This window comes from Gymnoscopelus braueri (genome assembly GCF_963280865.1).
Source record: "Gymnoscopelus braueri genome assembly, chromosome: 20".
Taxonomy (NCBI): Eukaryota; Metazoa; Chordata; class Actinopteri; order Myctophiformes; family Myctophidae; genus Gymnoscopelus; species Gymnoscopelus braueri.
The window spans coordinates 2,792,466-2,818,350 of NC_137622.1; the positions used below are offsets into that span (position 1 = coordinate 2,792,466).

Below are 25,885 nucleotides of genomic sequence, written 5' to 3' on the forward strand. Positions count from 1 at the left end.
CCTCTAAACTAATCTATTCTCCTCTCTCTCCTTCTCTCTCTCCTTCTCTCTCTCTCTCTCTCTCTCTGCCCCTCCCCTCTAAGCTGGCTCCAGGAAAAAGGGCCAGCTGAGTCGAACCTGGGTCTTATTTTTTCTTCTCCAGGCTGAGGTTTGGTTTGGCAGTGAGTTCCCTGTCTGAGTTGGGCTGTTTTTTCTGGGTGGGCGGGGTGGTGGGTTTATAGTTAGCAGCAGGTGCTGATCCGGCCAGGATGGATGTATGCCCCTGGAATCTGACACTCGGAGCCAGCTCAGTCACAGGGACCCACTATATATAGACCCATGCTATCAAGGCCAGATAGCCATAGCTTTAGCAGCTTGCCTGGGCGCACAATCATGAAAAGACAGAGGAGAGATAAGGGTACACAGAACAACCCACACTTTGCCCACTTGACTGATACACAGGTTTCCATGGGAGTAGCTACTACTGTGTGTGTGTGTGTGTGTGTGTGTGTGTGTGTGTGTGTGTGTGTGTGTGTGTGTGTGTGTGTGTGTGTGTGTGTGTGTGTGTGTGTGTGTGTGTGTGTGTGTGTGTGTGTGTGTGTGTGTGTGTGTGTGTGAGTGAGAGTACATGCTAGGGGCCTACTGGGGGGACATCAGGTTAAAGGTGAAGGAGTAGACCATGCTGTAGTGACAGCTCACATGCAGAACTCGACCCACTTGTGAGTGGTGCGTTACAGTATGTGTGAGTTGCCCCTGCATAACCACACTATACTCACACTTTTAGCTTGATTTCTTTTTTTTTATCATTTGGACTTTACAGGACAGCAAACACAAAAAAAGGAGTGGTATCCTTTTCCCTCTGAACTTACCTCTTATCCGTGATACTATGAGGTTTTCATTTTGGTGACTGCATTTGAGGAAGAGGCCGTCTGGTCATGTTCTATAATAGCGGGGGGTGGAGGTGGAGTGGGGTCTGATTTCTGTCACTAACCTAATAGGTCTGGAGATTATTGTTAATTCTGAGCCATTAGGTGCCTCAGTGGGTCAATGGAAACTTTCAGCATATAGCTCCCATATGAGGTTGCATAAGGCGATGATTGAAGGCACACTGGGCCTCATGCAATGTTCTTCATTTGTATCAGGAAAGTCACGATCAGATCCCATTTTAAATACTGTAAAAAACCTCTTCCTCCCTTAATTTGGGATATAATGGACAATATGCATCAGTATTTATCTTGAAATCTTAAGATATTCTAAGGAGAGTAGTTGCTGTGGTTAATTTAGCTCTCCTAGACGTACTGGCCTACATTATCTTATGATGTGTTATAAATACACACACACATATCACCAGGCAAACCTACTGTAAAAAAATCTTGCGAGCAATTTTGGAGAATAGTGAAGATAGCTAGGAAGATAGGTAGAAGGTAGAAGACAGCTAGGATAATAATCATGTGTGTGTGTTCTTATGTGTGTGTTTGTGTGTGTAATTGTATCTTCTTGTGTGTCTGTTACAAGTAAAAGTTTAAATAGGGCTGAAGTGGTATGTTTTGTTATAATAATTCAAATCTACAAAGTAACCAGTAACTAAAGTTTTCAAATAATTGTAGTGGAGTAGGCTAAAAGTACAATATTTGCCTCTGAGATGTAGCGGAGTAGAAGTAAAGATATTGAGAATTGGAAATACTCCAGTAAAGTAAAAAATACATCAAAATGGTACTTAAGTACAATACTTGAGTAAATATAATTAGTTACTTTCCACCACTGATATCATTGTAGCTTATATAGAGTGCCATGTGCGAATTTGAACTCTGTGTAAGGGGTTACAGTGGAACAGCACGACAGCAGCGGAGAACTCAAAGGGAAAGAATGATGAACGCCCCTGCAATGGCAAGCTTTAGTCCAGATCACTGCTAGATTAGTCACACCGACCCCCTCGATTCCAAAGGTCTCGCCCACTCCACGCTAAGCCCTACCTAACCACAAAGCTGGGCATCTGTCTGCCGGGATGCCAACAGACTCACAAGTCAGTCTGGCAACGCGAGACTAGGATGCCAATAACCTCATGCCTCATAAGAGACATACAGTAGTAGACAAACATACAGCAACCTTTTGGATCGTGCCGTTTACACACACTTAGGCTACACCTAACCATTAAGCCCTATATACTTTGTTGACCAGGGTCCCCCTGGGCTTTATAATAGGTCTGCTCCATTCTTTCCCTCTATACATCAAATCTCTTTGTTGAAAATAACCTGATCTACAAGCTCAAGCTTGTAGATCTGCTATTTTCTCTGAATGTTTGCCCCAGAATAGCAACAGGTTCATGGACCACAATGGAAATAAGCTGTCAAGCTTTTTGTGTTTTATCTTTCTGACAGATGTGTACACATGCTATATGTATAAAGTATTGTCAATGAGAAGATCAATCAATCAATCAATGTACTTGTTAGAGATTTGAATATTCTGGGTCAGAGATCGTTTCTGGCCACAGGCAGCATACATTCTTAGTCATATCATGCAGGGAGTCCCGTCTCTTGACAGGGTCTTCAAGAGCAATTGGTATTGTAAATATAATAGATCACATATCGAATCTGTCATTTCTGAACCGACCTAATTACCCTTTTTGGGATGTGATTGTACATCTTTCAATCTCTATGAAGAGAATATTTGAGACACATTTGGGATATAATCTTTGTGTGTGTGGTTATTGTCATAAACACATGGTAGTTGGTTATTGTTAAATGACAATTAAAACATCTCACACAGGAAGATGTGTTGATTCCAGGCGTGTTATGGTACTACATATAATTTATTCTTATTGTTCTTGAATTGCAATAAGACAACTATGTAAAAAAAAAAGTTAATCTTTGAAAAGATTGTCCAAAATGTCAACCTGGTTTCTCTTCTTGGAATCAGAAGCTATGTTTTGTCATGTACTGTATGACAAGAATGATGCCAACCCTAGAGGGAGGCATTCGGAGCATTGCTCGAAATTTTGGGCAAGAGCCTAGACCTCGTTAAAAGATTGAATAAAGACCCTTAACCTGACTCCTCAGCCATGCATTTCTCCTGGGCTATAAAGGGATCTTCATTAGGTATGTCTCACTATTAACAACGGACTCTGCATGCTTGCAGACTAATTAATATGGGAAATTGTTTGAACCTAAACTACTTATGCTGTCACCTCTGAGTTCTACTTCAACGTTGGAATTCTCATCATATATAAAGGAATTTCTTGGTATAATTACCTGCTGACCCAGCTCAGCTGCAATAGCCATTGTGATGACTAGATGATATATACAGTATGTACTGTACAGTGTGTGTGTGTGTGTGTGTGTGTGTATAGTTATTTATTACGTATTTTCTTGCCTTTATTGATAGTTGTAGAGAGTGTAGAGAGACAGGAAACAGGATTCAAACCAGCGACTTGCTGACAGGCATCACTGCCTATATATGGTATGCGCCTTAACCACTTTCGTCGCCCCATGACTTGATGATAGATTTAACATTTTCTGAAAATGCATTAAAAAATGCATTCAAAGTGGGGTCGCCAGCAAAAGTAGTTAACAAAGCATCACAATCATCTTAACCACTTTATCCGTGTATATGTTGGCTATTCAAAAATAGCAAGTGACGTGCTGTGAGGTTGTATCAGCTATTTTTGAAAATATTTGAAAAATATAAAAAATGTTTGGACATTTTTAGAATTTATTTGAACACAAATCTTCTCTTCTGGGGGTCCCTGGCACATAACATTTTCAAAAGGGGCTCCGCGGCCAAATATTTATACATTTGAGGGTCCTTCACACGAAAAGTTTTGAGAACTATCGGCCCAGTCTACATGAACATGATTGGCTCTGTGGTTGTATTACATTGGGAGTCCCCTTGGAAAGGTGCCAGTCAAAGTAGATCAGAGAGTGCAGGGTTCACCTACGCTACGCCAGTGGTTCTCAAACGTTTTCATGTCAAGGACCCCCCAATTGATATGTATTCGGCAAATCAATAAATCTACAAGTTCACAACACGTCACAACCTGTTGTGAGCTTTTAGATTTGCAGATGTATATAGGGTTGAACTGATTTTGATGCTATATTAACACATTTTTCTGGGGACTCCCTGGAACCCCCTCAAGGATCCCTGGGGGTCCCCAAACATCACTTTGAGAACCACTGGCCTATGGGTATTTTTCACATCAGTCTAACAGCAATGTTATTTGGATTCTATTGTAAACTAAATAATTTGTAGAAAGAAATAATGACAATTGTGAGACTGTCAAATACCAATCCAGTGCTATCATAGCACAACAAAGTTTGGCGCTTTTAAATCTCACATAGCAGTGAGACAAGTAACTAAATACATTTACTCAAGTACTGTACTTAAGTACAATTTTGAGGTATTTTACTTTACTGGAGTATTTCCAATGTTCAGTACTTTTACTTCTACTCCATTTTTACTCCACAACAAATATTTGAAAACTTTAGTTACTAGTTACTTTATAATTTTGATTATTATTAGAAAACATACATTAACCACTTCAGCCCTATATACACATCTACAAAATCACAATGAGATAATACATTTTATGTAATACATTTAATTCTTCTGCCAACACATAAGTCATGTCCTAGTATGAGCGAATAGGGGAAGGGGATCAAAGTCACGTGATTCCCTTGTTTGACCCGGCAAAAACTCGGATGAGCGTCTCAAAGAATATGATTATTGGCAGAATCGCGAAAGGTTTAGAAATATTTGGCGGTCCCGTTTTCATTTCTCACAAGATTGGTGGTTGTTGCAATGACCTGCACTACAATACTTCACCATATGTTGCGCCATCTGTGCGAAATAAATAAATCCACAAAATGTAACAATGTATATATACGCTCCGTAATGCAATTCCAATGGTAAAAGCTGTGTTGTTTCACCCGGTGAAAGAATGGCGGATCGGCCACGCCCCGAAATACCCGTATGTGTGTCTCGAAGATTTAGCATAATGAGTACTTTCTACATCTGATACTTTAAGTACATTTTTATGCCAATACTGTCGTACTTTTACTCAAGTACATTTTCTGTTCCGGACTTTTACTTGTAAAAGAGTATACAAAATGTGAGTACTTTTTCCACCACCTGGCTAAGATACAAACAAAAAAATCTTATTTTGAAATTCTCCCTCACAGGGCAGAATGCGACACCGGAAGTTCCGTCTACAGCCTGGCGGTGAGTCGCTGTCATAGCAGGCAAGTGGCTAACGCTAACGCTTAGCTAAGTGGCTAGCAAAACAAGGTAAGTGTTGGTTATTTAAACGTTTCGGTGTTGAATTGACAAGTCGGACAGCCGAATATATGTCAAATATACGGCGAAACACACCGTGAAGACAACAACACGGTTGTCAGTGTGCCTTTTGTAGTCATTTTCGGCCCTGTCATTCAGCAGCTGGGGTAACGTTACCATTAACTGTTTAGCTGCTAGCTAAACAAGCTAGCTTTTGTGGTCAATTCTTATGTTTGTTTACGTTTGCGAAATTACAGCTTTTGTTTGTATTCTTATTATTTATTTATTTTTAAATAGAACGCTGCCATACATGTAACACACGTCCCGTGCGTTAAATGTATGGCGGCGTTTTATTTTAATTCAAATAGACGTGTAGGTTCCACTGAAAACCCACCTAAAACGTTGATGTTACACAACGCTAGCTGGTTGTGGCAAATAATCCATGTTTACAGTGATGACCATTGATTGAATAATACTATAATACAAATAACCAACTTTATTTGTTAAGCACCTTTCATGACATCAGATGCCGCCCAAAGTGCTTTACTTAAAAAAGATCAACAAAAGTAAAATGATACAATATTAAACTAGATAAACAATAAGATCAAAAACACGACCAAGAACGCATTAAAAGGAGGCTAGATTAAAATTAAAACAATACAAGAAAATAGCAAGAACAAAAGATCACTTTAGAAGGATTACAGACTCTAGACCTATGACGGCTGATGTCACGTTACATTGTCCCTTTAACATCGAATAAGGAAAATTTTGTTTGTTAGTTTAATAACGTATCATTTAACCTCATCACCACAGGCAAGTAATCGATCAAGCAAACTTTGTGATCAAGAAGACAGATTTTGCTGTGCTGTTGTATATTTCTCCTCATGGTCGGATAAACACAAGTTCCATGACTTATCATAGTTTGGTCATTGTTAACACAACAGCAGATGGGTCGATTGGTTGGAAAGACAGCTGTTTGTTCTCGCTGTTGTTATAAAAACCCTAGGTTGGGTTGCCAGGTTTTTCCAGAAAAGTGTAAACAATTGGTAGGTGACATTGAAGTAGCCTAATGCAGTGAGCCACTTGCTTATAATTAGTGTTGTTGTCACGAAAGTCGATTGAAATCGATCCATCAAAATTATAGACTATCAAATTGAATCCATGACCTTAACATCAAAAGTCAGATTGCTATCAACCTTGAATGGCTTCTGTTTGGAGTGAAGAGTGCTCACTAGTGCTCAGTGCAGTTAAGAGAAGAGCCACTGCATGGCAGTACTTAAACAACTTGAGTTTCCCTCATCTGCAAGAAGCCCCCTGTCTTCTTATTTTGACAGTGTGAATTAATCAGATCGAATTGTGTGTTTGGAGAATCGTGACAACCCTATTGCTTATCCAATCAAATTTGCAAACACATTTCGTTTCTTTTCCCTTTTTCTTTTTTGAATTGGAAGAGGCATTGGAGGCTGTTATGTTGTTTGTCTCTGTGTTGTGGTTATTTATATTGTATATTTTATTATTCTTTTTTTTTTAGTAATTCCATTGTTGATTTTGCAGTAAAATCAAAGGCAAACTTCCACGTGGTCTTTAGTCTCCTTTTCATTAAGAGACTTCAAACTTCAACATTTACTACCACATGAGTACAAAATATTTTTATGACTAATGTACATGAACTCATGGCACCTTGTGGAGCAGTTATGGTTCAGCCACATAGAGCCTGGTTTTCATTCTGAATTAACCAGTGTGATCTGGTCTACAGTCCACCCGTATTGTGTAATTTGCGCAAAAACACATGCATGCACGCACCGTATCCGCTCCAGACCCAGACTGGAACATCAACATTCAAAGTGACTTGATCGCAGGCTAGTCAGTGTCTTGCACACAAGACAGGAGTAGCTGGGGATCGAACTGAGGGCCTTCTGGTTCCCAGACAGCTCCTCTACCTGAGCGACTGCAGCCCTAGCTGAACATGAATCATACTTGTTTGTTGTGAGGTGGACATGTGAAAATCACCCAATACTCTGTATATTCTGTGTCTTGAGAGTGCATTCTCTCTCTTGCCGCCAGCCTACGTAAAATGACACTGAATGCATCAGCAAGTGCTATGACTGATTTTCACATTTCCAATAATAGGATATAATAATGTTCCCTTTAATATAAATATAAATATTCATAATAATCCATGTGTTGTTGTTTTGTTTTGGAACAAGGTGGTTGTGGTGTGTGTGCGAGTGTCCCAGTCTGCAGCTATGGAGCAGTGTGCGTGTGTGGAGCGGGAGCTGGAGAAGGTTCTCCATCGTTTTGTCATGTACGGCCACCAGTCTGAGGAGAGGCTAGACGAGCTGCTGCGAAACGTCTGCGAACTGAGGGGGCAGCTAGTCGCCTTCGGTAAGAAAGAAACACCAAAACAATCATTATTACCCCACAGATGCATAGCGTTGCTGTCGGGTGGAAACCTTGTATTTCCAAAACGGTTACTTTTTGTGTGTGTGTGTGTGTGTGTGTGTGTGTGTGTGTGTGTGTGTGTGTGTGTGTGTGTGTGTGTGTGTGTGTGTGTGTGTGTGTGTGTGTGTGTGTGTGTGTGTGTGTGTGTGTGGTAGGGAATAAATTAACCAAAAAACGTAATTGTAAATATAGAGATACAAGGTTTCTGTCAGATGGCGACAATAACCTTAAGTAGGGGTCGGGGACTCTGTAAATCACACAGATTACTGTACTGACACTAATGACTGTAATTTACCATTAGTCAGCATCTAGTGACACACAATAACATATGATGAGATGAGTATTTGTAGCTAACCATAAGAAAAGATTTAAGTCATACCAGAATCAGTTAAATTAAATGGGTTAATTAGTACTATCTGGCATCACATCAGTATAATATGAAACAGTTTGGTAGACTTCAGTGCACTGTGGTCCATTTTCACGGTCGTAGTGATCATATATGTTTACAAATCATTGTGGGACAATTTGATTGCTATCAAACACTCACAAATTTGATCTTAGTATTTTGTACACTATGAAAATGTGTATGTGTATGAAAGTGCTCTGAAAGGTAAAATGGAGATTGTTTTCAGCCATAGCCTAAGATTCATAAACAAACTCAACAGGTTTGAACAATCCAGACCAAAATAATAGGACTGAATTTCAAGAGTTGCCATAATTAAAAACACAGTTTTGCCCTAGGAGGTGCTTTGATGAGCCACAGTTCTTCCCCCCTGTTTTGACAGCGGAAACCTTGTCCTTTTCTCTCCTGCAGGGGTGCAAGATGCAGATTTATCAGTCTTGTCTCAAACAATGGCACAGTGTTGTAAGAATATCAAGGAAACGGTACAGATGCTCGCCTCTCGACATAAGGACATCCACGGCAGTGTGTCGAAAGTGGGCAAAGCCATCGACAGGGTAAGGACACGGACAACAATTCACAGCAGTAATTTACACAGGCTGTCATACATATATTTAATAACCCTGCCTGCGTGCCAGGGTAGTGTATTTAGAGATGTCCTGATCAGTAGGGGTGTGCCGATATAACGTCGCGCGATATATCGCGATACGTTTTCGTGACGATATGTATTGTTTTGGGGGGAAAAAAATGTTTTCAATAATAATGCAAAAACAGAAGTATTTGTTTGCATTTGCTCCCCCCCCCCCCATATATTTTCATAAGCTTTTTTCCCCCCCATATATTTTCATATTAAAAAGTGAGCCCAATATCGTATCGTTTCGTGAAATTCCCCTACTGATCAGATCTCATAAAGCCATATTTTAACTGATTGGTATTGATAAGGATCTGCCTGATCCCATTTCTATTCTTTGTATATCTTACCCCATTGCTCTGGTTAGCTGTCATATAAATGGATATTATCCACAACTTGAGGCAGAAAGGTGTGTTGACAGTTTAGCAGCGGCTATAAATGTCACTGGACCAAATTTTCCTATCTTTTCCAACCATAGTGTCAGGTCTGCCCAAAACATAATACAACAATGTCTTAAAATATGTTAATTACAAGCATAGAAGTATCAGTGCTTTTCAGTCTGTTCTTTTTTGGTTCCACCTTAAAATCATGTTTTTTTTGTGTGTCTGTCTCCGAGCTAATCTCTCAAACCGCTGGACCGATCAGTGCCAATTAATTTTTATTAACGTTAATGTCCCACTGGCAACTCTACTTCCAGAGAAAAAGCTGTCCTAAAAAAAAGTACAAGGAAATGAGGATAATATAGTTTTGTGACAGCTGGAAAGTCGCCGAAAACCTGACACAGGCCTTATGACATAACACAGACAGACAGTGCACATAAACTCACAGAGTAAAACACACACACACACACACACACACACACACACACCACACACCACACACCACACACCACACACCACACACCACACACCACACACCACACACCACACACAATACCATGCCATGATTTGGGGGATTTAGGGATTTAAAATGAAAGCAGGCCAATGTCGACAATGTCAGTGATTTAAGAGCCATCAAGCATTATATTATCTACGGTATTGCCAACTTTAATTTACATGTGTATACTGTGCAGCTGTATTATCTATACAATTAATTAAATATTATGAAAAGAAAAAAGTTGGATAGTAAAAATAGTACATAATAATGTACAAGCTCACAATGTGTCAGGATGTGACGCGTTGTGAGCTTGTAGATCTATTAGAACATTTCATGTCAATTTGTTGATGTATAAGACATTTAAAAACAACACGTTTGTTATTGGTGCAAAATTGCGGTTTTGATATCTTTTCGGTTAATTGCCCAGTAGGTGTTGCAAAGCAAGAGATGTTTGTATGACCAGGTGCATTATTTTAAAATTCCTTCTGAGCTTTTGGCCTTTTATTTTCCTGCAGAATTTCGACGCTGAGGTCAGTGCTGTGGTGGCAGAGACAGTGTGGGACTCTCCAGAAAGACAGAAATACCTGAGCGAGACCATCGTGGAGCACCTGTACAGACAAGGAATGTTGAATGTAGCAGAGGACCTGTGCCAGGTGAACAATCATGATCCACTGCATCGCACAGTGCTGTTTGGAATAGCCATTTGTTAAAATATTGTATGTGTATTATATTTTGATTTGGTTGCAATTATGTTGCATAATCGTTAGAATCGTTTCCAATCATCTGGTATCAATTCTTCTGTTGACAAATATTGATACATTTTCACAATAGTTTTTTATTTTTATTGCCGCTATTGGTCATTGTCAGTCATTTGCTTGTATAGTTATTGTGACATATGTGCCTTGTGATTGTGATGTAATTTTGATTTATATGTTCCAAATGTCAATGCCAAAGAACACAAGAAAATCATTAAGCGCAATTATTTGTATGAAAATGTATGGTCAACAAAAAAAATTATGATAGTGACATTCCTGTGTGTGTGTGTGTGTGTGTGTGTGTGTGTGTGTGTGTGTTTACATCCCAGGAGTCTGGAGTCGTCATAGACATGAGTATGAAGCAGCCTTTCTTGGAGTTGAACCGGATCTTGGAGGCTCTGAGAATGCAGGACCTCAGACCAGCATTAGAGTAGGTCTTCTCTTTTCACCCTATAGAGCACTGGTTCTCAAAGTGGGGTCCGGGGACCCCCAGGCGATGTTGAGGGGGTCTCCAGCCAATTGAGTAATATAGAAGCGAAATCAGTTGAACCACTTTAACTCTTATTTTATACTTCGCCTATTCGAAAATATTTGTGGGGTTCCTTGACATGTAATTGTTTGAGAACCACTGCTATAGAGCTAAACGGAAGTAAAATAAAACTTAGTTTTTTGCATAGATGTCTGCAAGATGTATTATCAGCTATAATGTAGTAAAAATCTGATGTAGATTTACCATGAGTGACCTGGTTGTAAAAACGGTGCTGTCTGCTCCTGTAGAAGACTCCTGTATGCAGCCAGTCAATCTAGTTTGAAGAAAAACATCTTTCATTTGCGAAGTCATGGAAAAACACTTCACTACCCACGTCCCACAATCCTAAAGTGTTGCTCCAAAGTGTGCTCATATGGCACCATGAATAACTGTGTTGTTCCTAGGTGGGCAGTGACGAATCGCCAGCGTCTTCTGGACCTGAACAGCACTCTGGAGTTCAAGCTGCACCGGCTCTACTTCATCAGCCTGCTGAACGGAGGCATCAGCAACCAGCTGGAGGCGCTGCAGTACGCCAGACACTTCCAGCCCTTCGCCTCCCAGCACCAGAGAGGTACAGTAGGCGTGGCAGGGTGCCACGGTGGCAGTTTGTCTGTAAGGTGTGACCCCTTAAAGACCCCAGAAATCATGATATTTGATCCTTTAGTTGTTGGGCCAATTAATTCCTCCCCACACACACACATGTGTGTTGTCACTGCTGTTGTATCTTAACGGCTCACCTACAAGTGAGGAGCCCCCACCGGGAGGACGTAGAGCCCAAGGTTTCCGTTAGGCGGTATATACTGTACCGGTCATTGACCGATAACATTTTTAATTGGCCGTTAACTCTTTGACTGCCAGAGTAATAGTGTGCCACTGCTATTATTAATATTTGGATAAATTATCACAAAATTGCCCCACGAAGGGGGTAATAGAATCTGAACCAACCTGGACCCAATTGACGATGATAAAACGGTGACCCGAACGTGTATGGGTTGTGGATATTATACAAGCAAGCACAGTGACTGCAGAAAGTGGTGAAAGTTGGTGACACATTGCAGGCAAGTAGTCAACCTTCCTTGCGCCGTCATGAAATAACATTAACAAAACAAAACAAAAGCTTTAGGTGTAAAGCACCTCGTGGATTCAAACCCCTAGACTCTGATTCTACATCTGGCCGCGAACACTTTCAAACTTTTCAAGTGGACCCTGATCCAGAAACTGTTTGGAACCGCTGCCCTAAGGGGGTGTCTTCTCTCTCTCTCTGTCCGTCTCTCTCTCTGTTCGTCTCTCTCTCTGTCTTTCTCACTGTCTGCCTGTCTCTCCAGACATCCAGATTCTAATGGGCAGTCTGGTATATCTGCGTCACGGCATCGATAACTCTCCGTACCGCAGCCTGCTGGAGACCAACCAGTGGGCTGAGATCTGTAACATCTTCACCAGGGACGCTTGTGCTCTGCTGGGCCTGTCCGTAGAGTCGCCCCTCAGCGTTAGGTGAGACGCACATCAACACACTACAGTACACAGCAACATCATCAGTGGTGTTTTTTGTTTTGTTTTGTTTTTTAGAACTTTTTTCCCTCCCCAATATAGTCATTAATCCAGTTAATTCCTCCCCATTCACATTTCTGGAGGACTCCTTAGCTTACTTTTTCCAATTAGAGCCTGTTTTTAGACATAAAAGTGTTGATGTCTAAGTTAAAGTGTTGCATGGTATGTATGTTGTTTCTCCTTAGCTTTGCATCAGGCTGTATGGCGTTACCGGTGCTGATGAACATCAAGCAGGTGATAGAACAGAGACAATGCAGTGGCGTGTGGACACACAAGGACGAGCTGCCTGTAAGTTCATGCTCTATAACGGTGGTTCTGAATCTTTGTTTAATTTCAAGGACCGACCATAAATCTGAGAGTGTACAAATAGAACCAAATGGAGTTGGAAACGTTTTTTTTTGTTCACACCTTTGTCTTTGTGTTGTCATGTAGATTGAAATTGACCTGGGGAAGAAGTGCTGGTATCACTCGGTGTTCGCCTGCCCCATCCTCCGGCAGCAGACCTCAGAGAGTAATCCGCCTATGAAGCTTATCTGTGGCCACGTCATATCCAGAGACGCCCTCAACAAACTCACTAATGCTGGGAAGTAAGTGAAGAACACAACTTTTCTTGCCTTTATTAACAGTGACAGTGAAGAGAGACAGGAAATGTGGAGATAGAAAGTTGGTGGATGACATTCAGTAAATGGTCCGTCCGTCCGGGAATCGAACCAGGGACTTGCCTATCAGAGCATTGCGTCCAGGTTGCTCAGTCGGTAGAGCACTCACCTTTGGACCACAAAGTTCTGGTTTTGATCCTGGGGCACCGCCAACTCTGCATATGAATATCACAGCTTTGGTGCTCATGAGTATTTCCTGGTGCCATGGTTCTGTTTCGGGATGACATGCCCTTTGTGGCGTGAGCTGTGACTGGTCTATTTTTGAGACAAACAGACAGTCTGTCTAGCTAAATCTGTTTAGCTAAACCTTAAATATTTAAATATATATATATATATATATATATATACAAATAACATGGCAGCCAACGCCTTTGCCTTCATTACCCCAAATTCTCTCTGCATCCCTGCTCAGTCGCGCAAGTGACGTGACACTCTATCTTTGACTCTTTTATCTGGATGGGCGTGACTTTGCAGCCTGTCAGCTCGTGCACTGCGCAGTGCTCCTGTCATGCGTTTTACACAGACACACGTTTATACATGATAGAAGGTGAGTTGTTTGTTTCAAGGGCAGTGATGGAATTTTTGAAGTGGGGCCTTCTCGAGCCTTCTCGGCTGATACTGACGAAAAACATCACTTGTTGCACCCCCTTTAATTCAACTCTTAGAGTGTACAAATGTAACCAAATGGACCCGTGTCTTGCGCCCGACACAAGACACGCAAACGTCTTACAATGTTTCAGCATGGCTGTTTACCCCCTCTGATTACACTTGTGTGGGCTTGAAATTGACCATGAAAGGCATCGTTTATATGGTAGTTTTTCTTACCCATTATACACACACACTGCCATTATAATAACGTGTCAGTCGTCTTACCATTGAAGATTGTCAATGTAGGCTACTGCATCTTCATTATATGGACTCCACTGCTGAATCTTTGTTTTCGGTAGTTTCTAAAAGTTCCCAAAGACAAATTTTGTTTTACTCTGCGTCACTCTAGTCTGTTTCATCTAACTGTAAGCAAGTGTGGCCGGCGAGGACGCGCGTGATTGGCCAGTCGACGCTTTGATTGGAAGTTCTGCCTTCGTGTGACCAACTTGATTAAGTAGGAAGGGGCGGTTCCCTAAAGCCCCAAGCAGGGACCCTGAGTCTTATACATTTATGGAAAGATGTTTGTTATTGCTTAAAAATTGTGCTTTATAATTTTATGGGACGTAATATGCTATATAGTTGTTAAAAAGTTACATAGTGTGGCTTTAGTTCTCACATCCTTCCCTCTTGTCTCTCCTCAGGCTGAAATGCCCGTATTGCCCAATGGAGCAGAATCCGTCAGATGCCAAGCAGATCTACTTTTGATAGCGTTTGCTCTCCTCGCGTGTAAAAAGGCTGAAGTTTCCCTGGAGGCCTCCAGGACCGTTTTGCTCCCTCCCTCCCTCTGCTCTTGGCTCTTGGCCCCTGGCCTGTTATTGTGCGCATCCAGGTTGTATCGCAGTGCTCCCCCCCGCCCCCCGGAGAGCCTTTTGGCCCCAAGGCCATTTCCCCTCCACCCTGGACCCCAAACCCACCCCCTTCCATGTGCTCCTGGTGTACAGAGACGAGTAGGGACGGCCCAGCTCCAACCTGGAGTGAAGTGAAGTGAGGAGTCCGTCTTTTAATGAGAGGAGTGCCTCCGAAAAAAGGATTGTTCATTGAAACTACATTTTTGCAAATGCCCGGCAAAGGTTCTCTAGGCTTTTTACTTTTAAAGTATATGTACTGCATCATGTTTGTTTTCTTGGTTTTATCAACAGTTTGAGTTGGCTTAAGAACAACCGCGCCTGTTTATTTTTTGTTTTTCTTTTCTTTTTTTTAAACCCTTTCTAGTTTTCTGACCGAATGGGCTGAATGATTATGAATGGTGTAGAGTGGATACATGGTATGGGTTAGGCAGTTTCAGGATAGTATTTAACTTTTATTATAACAGAGGAAGTCCAGAGAAGACTCTTGAGAAAGTATATTCACATATAAATTGTATTGAAGGGTTATTGTTTGCTGGTGGAGGGAACCATTAGGGCTCTGAGTTGGGATTGAACACTTTTTGATTGTGAAATGTGAAGCATTTGTCCTCCTGGTGACAATAAAGGCCTCGTGTAGTTTTGAAGTCACGGGCGGCGGGCTGGCTGTTGTTTGGGGGTGTAATCGGTCGGACGCTAAACGAGACGGTTGGCGAAAACGCAGCTCTCCGTGACCGACTGCACCAGCAGCAAGTTGTGTCCTCATCATGGAAGCCATGTGTCTTGTTTCCGTATATGTATTTAACAAAATACCACAAAAAAAAAAATGACAACAAAAATATACTACTGTGAAATGTGCTTTGTTTCTATTCTTCATTGCTAGAGCTGAGACGACTTGTAAGATAGTAAGTTAATGTAAACAATGCCCGTAACTGACAATACAGCATAACCTTCAATACTAACAACCTCCGACAGGATTCTTTTCTCAGTTTGTTACCATTTGCCTCGCTAGCTACGCAGTCCTGCCTCGTGTATCCTCGGTTTTGCACATAGTGTGATTTGGAGACGTGTAGTTAAAAAATGTGATGATAGCCATCTAGGTCTATCTTGCAGTGGCTGTAGGCTTGTGATTTAGCTTTACCCGTTACGGGTGGGGGAGGTCCTCTGAACATTGTGGCGCTCATTTTTCAATATATATACATAGAAAACGCCTCTGCTACTGCTGCTGCATAATGATTGGCTTTGATTTCAGGTTGAGTCAGAATAGAAACATTGAAAAATCCATACATCTCCTCAGGGCTCATTGTACACATGGTGGCAAATATACTACTTTAATGCAGATTTAATACCAGTTTTAATAGGGAGTGGAACCCGCTAAACTAAAGACACGTTCTGGTGCTATTAAAAACATGCCATCACATTTGCAGTGAAGCACACTATTTGTCTGCTTTAGTGCTCGTGTAATGTCATTTTTTAATAGGCAGGCTAAGATGATCACATTTGGCTTACTATCACGACTGAACAGTTTTCAACGTTAATGCCAATGGCTAACTAATTTGGTGGTTTTTCCCTCTTATTCAACCAAAACAAAGTTTCAGATTACACCTGGGGGTCCAAGCCAGGATGTACTATAGTTTGTGTAGATATTCCACACTGAATCAATAACCCTATATATATCGTTGCTGTCGGTTGGAAACCTCCTTATGTCCAAAACTGTTACTATTCTGGATTCAAATTGAAATACAGCAGACCTACAAGCTCAAAACGTGTCGTCGATGAGGCGTGTTTTGAGCTTCTGGAGCTGCTATTTTTAACACTGTAGTATGATCAAGTAGGGTATTCATTTACGGAAAGAACATAAAAAGTTAAAATATGGAGATGAGAGGTTTACGTCCGATATCGTTGATATAGAGTGAGTGTGTGTATATATGTCACAGTATGATTGGAAAATTAGTTGGATCGAAAAAGGTGCACTCGTTTTCACCGACGGAGGGACGCCGTCTGAAGGTGACGTGGTGAGCCACGAGAAGCACCGCCGGCGAGCGAGTCGCCGTGCCGAGCGTTGCGAAGTCACCTTCAGCCGACTCAGCGCCGTCCGAGTTATGTCCCGATATGGGACAGAATTGGGAATCATTGTCCCCCCCTAGTCATTTATTTTCTTGCCGGGGGGGCCCGCCCCGCAGGGGGGATCGCAGGAGGTGAACTCGAAGAAAATGAGCACTCCTTTTTCAATCTGACTGGTTTTCCAATCGTACTGTAACATATATACACGTACACCCCCTTCAAATGGTGATGTCACCTCACAGGAGTGAGGCTTATTTGTTTGGCAAGCGCTGTACCAGCATAAACACTCACTGACGATGCAACAACGTTGCCGTCGGGTGGAAACCTTTGTATGTCCAAAACTGTTACTTTTCAGGAAATGGGGAGAACCAATGGATCGGATCCATAAAATGTTAATACTTTTCATTGGTTCAATATTTATAAAACCCACAGACACACTTTCACATATACTTTCAGAATTCTTCAAATATAGCGACATTATTTTCGCTACTTTTGTGCAACACTGTTATACATGACAAAGTAGGGCATTCCTTTACGTGGAAAAACAAAACGAAACAAAAAAAAGTTGAAATGTGGACAGAGATACAAGGATTCTTCCTGATGGCAACGATAACATCCCTCATCACTGGTTTTAAGCTACAATTTAAGATGAACTATAGTGTCTTTTTTTCTCCTCCTTTCTGTTTATTTGGTTTGAGGAAAAGCACACATTTTGTGTGATTTCTGTTCACTTGAGTTGGCGTTATTTTCTTTTCTTCTCCTTTGGTTGACAATCACTCATTGCTTCATCTCTCTTCACATAGACTGCTAGCCTTTCTGTACTGTTCTTCTGTTGGATAACTTTTGTTCAATGTTTGCATTTTCCTGCTATTGTTTGTTAATGCAAGTTTAATTGTAAATATTTATCCTCTAACATGTTTCATAATACTTGCATCTGAAAATAAAATAATAACTTTATACTCCAAAGACAAGGTTTTTGAGTGCTCTTTTGGCTTTTAGTGAATTGTTGTTAAATTCCTTTTAACACCACTTGGTGGAGCTATTATTGCATTATATCTATTTTAGTAACTGACACAAACCTTACTCCCTCAAATAAAGGACAGACTTGCCTGTTTTATCAGACAAGTGTGCTTTTAGCAGTGGTTTGTCTTAATGCCAATGGTCTGCAAAGGCACTGTCACCTTTAGTTTTTTAGCCCTGTTATTATTATGGTAGAGTATGTTAATACAATATAACTAGTACATCTGTATGGTAGAGTATGTTAATACAATATAACTAGTACATGTGTATGGTAGAGTATGGCAATACAATATAGTAGATCTGTATGGCACAACATATTTTCAGATGGGGTCCGCAGGCCAAATTCATATTAATTTGGGGGTCCTTGACATGAACATGTTTGAGAACCTCTGCTCTAGTCTAGTGGATGGTCTGTGGCCTGAAGCCATGATATGAGCCATGCAGTCATAGTGAGCTCAGGTTTATTATATTGTTATTATATAACAGATGAGATGGAGAGGTAAAGGACCCCGGTGAGTCACACGCTGCTCACAAATATTCATGTTATGACCCTGAATTAAAAATAAACCTGTGCATGGATTCATACTTTATATGCATTCACATACCCACCCCCCCTTTTCCACACACACACACACACACACACACACACACACACACACACACACACACACACACACACACACACACACACACACACACACGCATGCATGCTATACAGACAGACAGACAGACAGAGCCCTGTAGACCAGTGGTTCTCACAGTACAAAATCAACTTAGACCTAGACCATTTTTCAAAATATGTCAAACCTTTTTGAAAATAGCAGATCTACAAGCTCACATCACGACATAACTTGTAACTAAAGCTGTCAAATCATTGTAGTGGAGTAAAAAGTACAATATTTGCCTCTGAGATGTAGTGGAGCAGAAATAAAATGTACTGGAAAATAGTGGCATACTCAAGTAAAGTAAAAAGCACCTCAAAGTTGTACGCAAGTAGCATACAGTAGGCCTACTTCAGTAAATGTACTTAGTTGATTCGGAAGGCCCCTATTGACAGGGACATGTGGTGCGCTCCCTCAGAGTACCTAAAAGCACATGCATTCATCACCAAACCAAAATAAATGTATCGCTAATTTTATGTTATTAATACAATTTTATTGAAAATATTTTGATCCATTCATGAGTTGCCTTGACTGAAGTTACTTTCCACCTACTTTGCACATACTGCTACAAACAATCCAGCATCCCTATTCTGGGGGGAACGTTCACCAAAAATAGCAGATCTACAAGCTCACAACGGCACTGCGTTGCCATGGGTTGTGAGCTTATAGATTGGCTATTTGTGTAGAGTGAAAAAAGTGTAATATAGTAGGCCTACAGTTGCAACTTGCAACTCAGGTCTGTTTGACAAAGAACAGAGGGGTTAAGCTGTTACATTCTGCCACTTTCCAGCACTCAACTCCCACAACTTGTTTTTTGTTAAATATAGGCTACCTGTCACTTTCTGGTAGCTTTTATCTTTGAGGGTTTCCATGGAAACGTTGTGTTCCTTGAGCAAACAAAGACCCTCCTATGACTGCATCTTAGCCAACCTTTCACCCCTCAAGCATACAGCGCATTCAAGATCGGCTATTTTCGAAAAGGCTAAGTATAGAGTAGGACTTAAGTGGTTAATAATCAATAAAATAATCATAGTTCAACAACATGGTAATATGATTCTGAAATGGCCATTCTGCATAATGAACACTTACCTTTGCTACTTTAAGTATATTATGATGCTAATACTTTGACTTAAAAGTATTTTGAATACAGGACATTCGCTTGTTAACAGAATAGGCCTAAGTATTTCTACATAGTGGTATTGATCCTTTTACTTATGCAAAATATGAGTCTGCCTTCCACCACTGTCTGTAAGGTAGGTGCTATACGTGAGGGTTACGTACTCAAGTAAAGTAAAAGCACCCCCAAATTATTCTTAAGTACAGTACTTGAGTAAACGTACTTAATTACGTTCCCACCACTGGCTACACACAGTGATAAGGACCCCAAGGCCAAGCCTCTAAAAAGCTTATTAGCCCTGCTGCAAGCCGCCTCCTCTTTCTGGTTAGTGTTGTCATAAAGCCCCCATCTCTGGCTCTTTTATTGGTGCACTCAGGGACTTTATGCCCTGTTGAAATGTAGACTTTATTCCATTAACTGTGTCATTTTAAGATTTCTCTGGCTATTAAAAAAAATAGCAGATATACAAACTCATTGCACGGCACCAAGTGCTTGTAGATCCGAGAGCTTGTAGATCTGCTGTTTTTTGGAAAATCTTGAAAATCTTGAAAATCTTTGAATATATATATTTTTAAAGCAAACATTTGTGACTCAAATCTTTGTTTCTGGGGGGGGGTCACTGGAACAAAACATTTTGAGATGGGGGTCATATGCTATATCAGTGGTGCTCCAACTTTTCCATGTCAAGGACCCCCAAAATGATATGTATTTGGCTGCGGACCCCCATCTCAAAATATGTTGTTCCAGGGACCCCCAGAAGCACAGATCGTAGTTAAAAATGTTCGCTTACATGTGACGCACGTATACGTATATATATTCAAAGATTTGCACATATTTTCCACGATTGTTAAAAAAAGTCAAAGTATAAAATAATGGTTAAAGTGGTTACACAGATGCGTTCCCGGTTTTAATGGGTTATAATAACAGCTTTATCAGTTTGCCAAGTGGTTTCTCCAGTTGATATTGGCTCGACCTGAAGTTCAGTAGATGATCAGGTGTATGTGCATGGAGGTATATATCGTTGCTGTCCAGGCAGAAACCTCATTTCTCCACATTTATTTATTTTTGTACATGAATGCTCTACTTTGATCATACTACAGCGTCACGCAAAAGCATCAAAAGTAGCAGATCCACAAGCTTGATCTGCTACTTTTGATGCTTTGGAAATTTGAATCCTGAAAAGTAACAGTTTTGGACAGGTTTCCACCCGACAGACGATATTAGCCCTGCTGCAGCCCTGTTTTATTGGTGCACTCAGGGACAGCTTTTATGCTCTGTGGATGTTGCAGAAGTTATAAGAAACAGCTTTATCCGTTTGCCAAGTGATTTTTCCAGTTTGGCTCGGCCCAAAGTTCAGTAGATGATCAGGTGTATGTACATAGAGGTATGTATGTTATATACATGCGTATATATACCGTCTATACAGTATATACGTATCACTGGTTCTCAAACTTTTAAATTTCATTTTAACTCTGAGAGTGTACAAATGTTTTTGTTTTTTTACCCCTTTTTTACCCCAATTTAGTCGTTATCCTATACTGGCTCACCTGCCAGTGAGGAGCCCCCACCGGGAGGATGTAGAGGCAGGTGCCGCCCCAGCCCGTGCGAAGTGACAAATATCACCATCCCTGCCCGGCTTCCGTTCCCCGAACACAGGCCAATTGTGTTCGTATGGACGCTCGACAAAGCCGGATGCACCGCTGTGGATTCGAACCCCTATAGACTCTGCGGTGGTGGGCAGATACTTTACCACTGTGCCACCCGAGCTCCTTAAATGTTACATTTCTACAGACCTACAAGAGTCCATTTGGTTCCAAACTATTTAGCTCGGGACCCACTGGAACCCCGCAAGGACCCCATGTTGAGAACCAGTGGTAGGCTATATATTATCGTATTGTTATATATCTGACTCTGATGATTTTCAACGCCACAATAAAATGTTTATTATAAATTCAGAACAAACGTAATATAACATCCATACTGTACATAAACATGGTTTCAAAACAAGAAAGGTCGAAAGTCAAGGTCAAAACAGAGCTGGTATTAGAATTTTCATGAATCTTTTATGTACGTGTACAATGTACAACGTTAGCTGTCATCTGGCAGGTCTCCGGCACAATTCTATTCTGAAGGCCAATTCAGACCGCTTATCGACGCCCATAGCACCAACTGGAGGCGCCTCTCTGCGTGCTGTAAGGAGAACACCAATTGAGAACACACAATCTTTATTCACCGTGCGGTGATGCCTGAACAGTAGCATATTGGAACTCAGGGCGGACAGCGCACATTGACGGAGTAGGTACATAAGACTGTTCTGATGCGCGCCATTCACAGCCAGTGTGTAATTAATGGCCTTAACAAGCAGGATCGATCGTATCCTCTAACTCTCAGACCATTTGAATGATGTAAAAGGAGGCCTGTTCATACGAGTGAGTACAGTGAAAACATAAAAAATCCAATGACAAGTTATGTACGTGTACAACTGATCATGTGGCATAAATTGGAGTGTCAAAAAAAAACATCCAAAAATATAAAATTTCCTTTTGTAATACATTTAGAATTCTTAATGGCAAAATATAATTAGTACATTGGCATCAGATCGCTCTAATCCTAGATACTTAACCCCAGCAGTAAAGCTAGCCTGCCAGATCCAAGGTCGTACCCTGAATCCAAAGAACATTAAGTACAGCAGTGGTTGCCAAACTTTTTCCCTTGGAGCCCCCCCCCTTCTTACATGTGACAAAAGCTGAGACCACCCACGTTTGTGTGTGTGTGTGTGTGTGTGTGTGTGTGTGTGTGTGTGTGTGTGTGTGTGTGTGTGTGCACACACACACACACACACACTATATAGTTCTCCTATGATGAATAGCGAAAATAGCTGATCTACAAGCTCACAATGCATCACATGGTGACGTGTTAGAACATTTCTAGACTATTTTTGACAAGATGACATACCCAAAATAGCGTTGCCAGGTTCAAATGGATGAAAGCAAGTTATGCTTTTGTGCAACACGTTTTAAACATTTCGACCACCTACAGCAGTGGTTCTCAACCTTTTCAGGCCGTGACCCCCCAAAATAATCATATTTGAACTGGGGACCCCCCACCCTGACAAGCACTTGTATGTATGTGTATTGTGAAAATATTGTAAACAATTTTGCCTCTTATATTATTTGACAATTTGGGACAATATTGGGACACCTCGGGGGGTCTCGACCCACAGGTTGAGAACCACTGACCTAAAGCAACAAATAGACAAGGCCTCACTCCACCCCCTCTGATCTTTGCCCCCCCCCCCCTCCCCTTGCATCCTCCTCGGCTTTACAGTCAAAACTATACAGCAGTCCCCACCAAGTGGGACCACACATAATAGCAATCAACAAATTCATGTGTTCATTTACAGTAATAGATTACAGGTTATTATCATTGGGACAAAGTCAGAGTGGGTACATTATTGAAGCTTATACAGATGATACTGTTCTTTTTGTCATAGATGGATAGAATGTTTTGATGCTGCATATTTATAATTCTGTAGCATTACTTAGTACCTGTGTGTGTGTGTGTGTGTGTGTGTGTGTGTGTGTGTGTGTGTGTGTGTGTGTGTGTGTGTGTGTGTGATAAAGGTGCAACAGTTAATCAAACTAATTGATTTAATTAGAAAATGATCAATTTAATAAAATAATAGATTTTTGGACGATCTACAAGCTCACAACTCACCGCATCGGTTATTTTCTGTATTTTTGCGGCGTGACATCGTTGTACGACTAAGCATAAAATAGGGCTTATTCGGTTGATCGATTTAGTGATGTCGATTATAAGAAAATCTATTAGAAATGTTTCATGTGGATTCGTTGATATATAATAAATATATAAAGAAAATAATGGATACCCCTAATAGTGTGTAACATTCCAGTCTTTGCAGGACAAGGGCATGGACCCGTGGATCAGGGTCATGGCATATAGAGGGTAGCATATAGGTGGATGTAGTAGACCAATGTTTACCAACCTTTTCCGGATCTGGGGCCCACTAGAAAATCTTGAAAGCGCTTGCAGCCCACCCATACTGTACGTGGGCATTTTCGCGTGCATTTTCAGAGCATGTTTATTTTTTTATAATCAATCTATTGTGTTCCCGGCTTGGATCAACGGAACCAATGTAGTATACTTTAAGTTCCTATTTATTGGCATCACAATGAAAACTGAACAACAACAACAACAAAAAAACATTCTTATTATTTTTTTCATATTAATGTTATAATTATCATTAGAATCTTTGTGTTTTACCAATTAATTTGGGGGCCCACTTGCAATACCCTCGTGGCCCACCAGTGGGTCCCGGCCCACAGGTTGGAAATAGTAGACTGTCGTAGACTGACTGACAGTTCATCAGGTCCATAAAGAGCCATGCACAAGGATAGTATACAGTATTATGGAATAATGAGCATGAGTGAGGACCAGTTATATGAAGATAAGTTTGAAAATGGTGTGCTCCTTCAAACTGAAATCATGCCTATTCTGGGGGGAGTGAACATTCGGCGAAAAAAATAGCCCATCTACAAGCTCACAACGTGTCGCAATGCGACACGTTGTGAGCTTGTAGATCGGCTATTTTTGGCAAAGCCATTTGGTGTGTAGACGGAAGAATTCAGTCAAAGTACAGAGTCCAGTTCTCTAAGACGACGGGGGTTTAAGTGGTTCAAAAGTATATCATGGAGTGTGTCCACAGTCAGATCTCAGAAGATTCGATCCTCTCGATCCACGGTAGACCCGAGGAAGGTCTCTCCTCCTCCTCACTGCCTCCCGCGCTCTCCTTCCTCCTCCTCTCTGGAAATTCCCTCTCCAGCGTCCCGTTCCTGCTGTCCATTCTTACTCCTCCTCCTCCTCTTGCTCCTTCCTCACGCTCCCTCCCGCCGTGGACGAGGTGCAGTTCCCTCTCCAGAGCCTCGTTGCGGTGGAACATCTCCAGGTAGCTGGCCTGCAGCTCCTTCTGGTAGCGGATCACCTTGTCCTTCTCCGTCTGCCACGTGCGCCTCTCCTCCTCGAAGGCCGTGACCTGGGCCTCGCTCTGGCGCCGCTCCAGCAGGAGCTCCGCGCGCAGACGGTCCTCCGTGGAGCCCCCGCATCCTCCTGCAATCCATTCAATTAAAGGTAGGGTAAGTCAGTGTTTCCCAAACAGTGGGTCGGGACCCTTTGCATTTCAAAGGATACAAAAAAGACAATCGACATTTTTCAGAAATAAAAAAGAAAATTTTCACAAGAATTTTATACATTTAAAAACAAACAAAATTAATTCTAAGAAATTCCATCTGTATATTAAAATTAAGGGAGGACATCCCTGACATCTCCATACATGGGCTTAAAAGGGACACAGACAGGCGGGTACAACGGGTACTCTGACAAAGATGACAGATCGGTTCTTAAAAAAACTGAAGAAGTAGTGAAAATAGCAAATCTACAAGCTAACGTCGCATCGCTCAATCGGCTATTTTCACTAGTTTGGATCCCCGGGAGATCCAATTTATCTTTTGGGAACCACTGGTGTAAGTGATCTTTTTTTTGGTTACCATGTTAAAGCACTATATTCTGATAGTAATCATTGCTACAGAGTGTTTGTTCACTAACAGGGCTCTCCCTGTCTCTCTAGCACGTCAATAAACTCAGGTAGGTTGCCAATTTCATCCAATAAGGAGAGTGTACCCACTTCAGCTTCAGTTTTATAGTGTGCCAGTAACAGTTCCAATTTTGTCTGTTCATTTTCTTATGTCATCACTACCAATTTCACTTGTTTATCCTGTATGAGTTCTCGCTACTGATTGGATAAAATGTTTATCCCATTCCCAACCTGAAAATGTTTTAGTTTTTTACTGAAGAGCTGGAGAGACGGGGAGACCCCTGTTACTGAACAAACACTCTTATGATTACTATCAGAATAAAGAGCTATTGTAATTCCCAGTCACACAGTGACATTCTGTTGTGACCAGAATCTCTGCACAGGAAGATGCTGTTAGGGGGAGCAGCCTGTTGTGTAGTTTGTGTGATTGGTGATTGAGGGGTGCCTGTCCTGTTAGCTGATTGATTAGAACATGGGTTGTATATTGGGTGGATTGCTATTATACTTTGTTATAGCTTTGTTATAGCTTTGCTAGTTGATTGTTTGGTAAGGGTGGAGTCTGCAGAGTATATAAGGGACACGGCTCCGTAAAAGTGTATTCTGTCTCTGCCATGGGCAGAGGTTGTCACTCTGCCTCCCCCATTAAATGTTAGATTTTTTAGTTGTATTTCTTCAGTTATACATTTATGCAATTTATTTTGTCCTGGCCTGGATCAAATTAGAACCTTTATGGTTTTTCTGCAAGCTCGACTGAGTCGCCTCCTGTTCCATTTTTTAATTTTCACAGTTTTTACTTACTTGGTGCCCATTCACACTCTCATTTTGTGACAAATA

The 25,885-nt window shown here is 41.2% G+C and overlaps 3 protein-coding genes across 6 annotated transcripts in view; 2 read left to right on the forward strand and 1 right to left on the reverse strand.

Annotated features, from left to right (window-relative positions):
• The window catches only part of fgf20b (fibroblast growth factor 20b), a gene marked incomplete at its 5' end in the record, with an annotated part of 338,476 nt that overhangs the window by 75,322 nt on the left and 237,269 nt on the right, over positions 1–25,885 (forward strand). The window lies entirely within an intron of this gene.
• Positions 83–15,228, forward strand: rmnd5b (required for meiotic nuclear division 5 homolog B). Its single transcript, XM_080416392.1, has 11 exons — positions 83–161; positions 5,154–5,259; positions 7,455–7,632; positions 8,504–8,646; positions 10,112–10,249; positions 10,681–10,781; positions 11,285–11,451; positions 12,206–12,371; positions 12,614–12,716; positions 12,861–13,015; positions 14,377–15,228. Exons 3-11 carry the CDS (start codon positions 7,494–7,496, stop codon positions 14,438–14,440), a joined length of 1,176 nt encoding a protein of 391 aa, XP_080272518.1. The 5' UTR covers positions 83–161; positions 5,154–5,259; positions 7,455–7,493; the 3' UTR covers positions 14,441–15,228.
• Positions 22,756–25,885, reverse strand: part of n4bp3 (NEDD4 binding protein 3) — a 48,709-nt gene continuing 45,579 nt past the window's right edge. For all 4 annotated transcript variants that reach the window (XM_080416235.1, XM_080416238.1, XM_080416236.1 and 1 more), the window contains exon 11: positions 22,756–24,567. In XM_080416235.1, coding sequence (XP_080272361.1) covers positions 24,167–24,567 — 401 coding nt within the window. In that variant the 3' untranslated portion in view covers positions 22,756–24,166. The remainder of the gene's footprint in view (positions 24,568–25,885) is intronic.